Genomic DNA, 419 nt, shown 5'->3' with positions numbered 1-419 from the left:
TGAACTCTTATAACTCTTAATCTGAATTATTTCCCGTGATAAAATCAGAATCATTTTGAAATCTTCATATCATACTACAATAACAGAACTTGTTTTGATTAAAAAAAGCACAAAATTCCTAAGTTTTGAAAGCCAAAACTCTAAAATTCATCACAAAATTATTCAGATTTCTGAGTTTCCAGTATCAATGAGCCTATTTTGAGGCTTTCATTCTCTTAACACAGGAAGCCCCTAACCGAGCCATTGATGCCAAATTAAACATCTCATTTTGAACTACAAAAGCCCTTAAAGAAACAACCAAAAACATTAACAGAATATAGAGTTCTGGTGACCCAAATTTTGGTTGTCAAAACTGTTAAAACCAAATTTTCAATTAACTTCAAAAATTCGTATCTTCCTAACCATAAGGCCAAACGAGA

The 419-nt window shown here is 31.3% G+C and overlaps 1 protein-coding gene across 1 annotated transcript in view; it reads right to left on the bottom strand.

The window, feature by feature from the left end:
* The window catches only part of LOC110415163 (putative amidase At4g34880), a 2506-nt gene extending 2262 nt beyond the window's left edge, over positions 1-244 (bottom strand). The window contains 1 exon segment of the mRNA XM_021426722.2: positions 221-244. Within this exon segment, the coding sequence (XP_021282397.2) occupies positions 221-244 (24 nt within the window).
* Between the last annotated feature and the right edge of the window lie 175 nt (positions 245-419).

Source organism: Theobroma umbraticum, unplaced genomic scaffold (assembly GCF_002168275.2).
Source record: "Theobroma umbraticum cultivar Fairchild unplaced genomic scaffold, ASM216827v3 scaffold_147.0, whole genome shotgun sequence".
Classification (NCBI taxonomy): domain Eukaryota; kingdom Viridiplantae; phylum Streptophyta; class Magnoliopsida; order Malvales; family Malvaceae; genus Theobroma; species Theobroma umbraticum.
The sequence above is the reverse complement of the archived record's forward strand: the minus strand, read 5'-3'. Positions and strand labels throughout refer to the sequence as shown.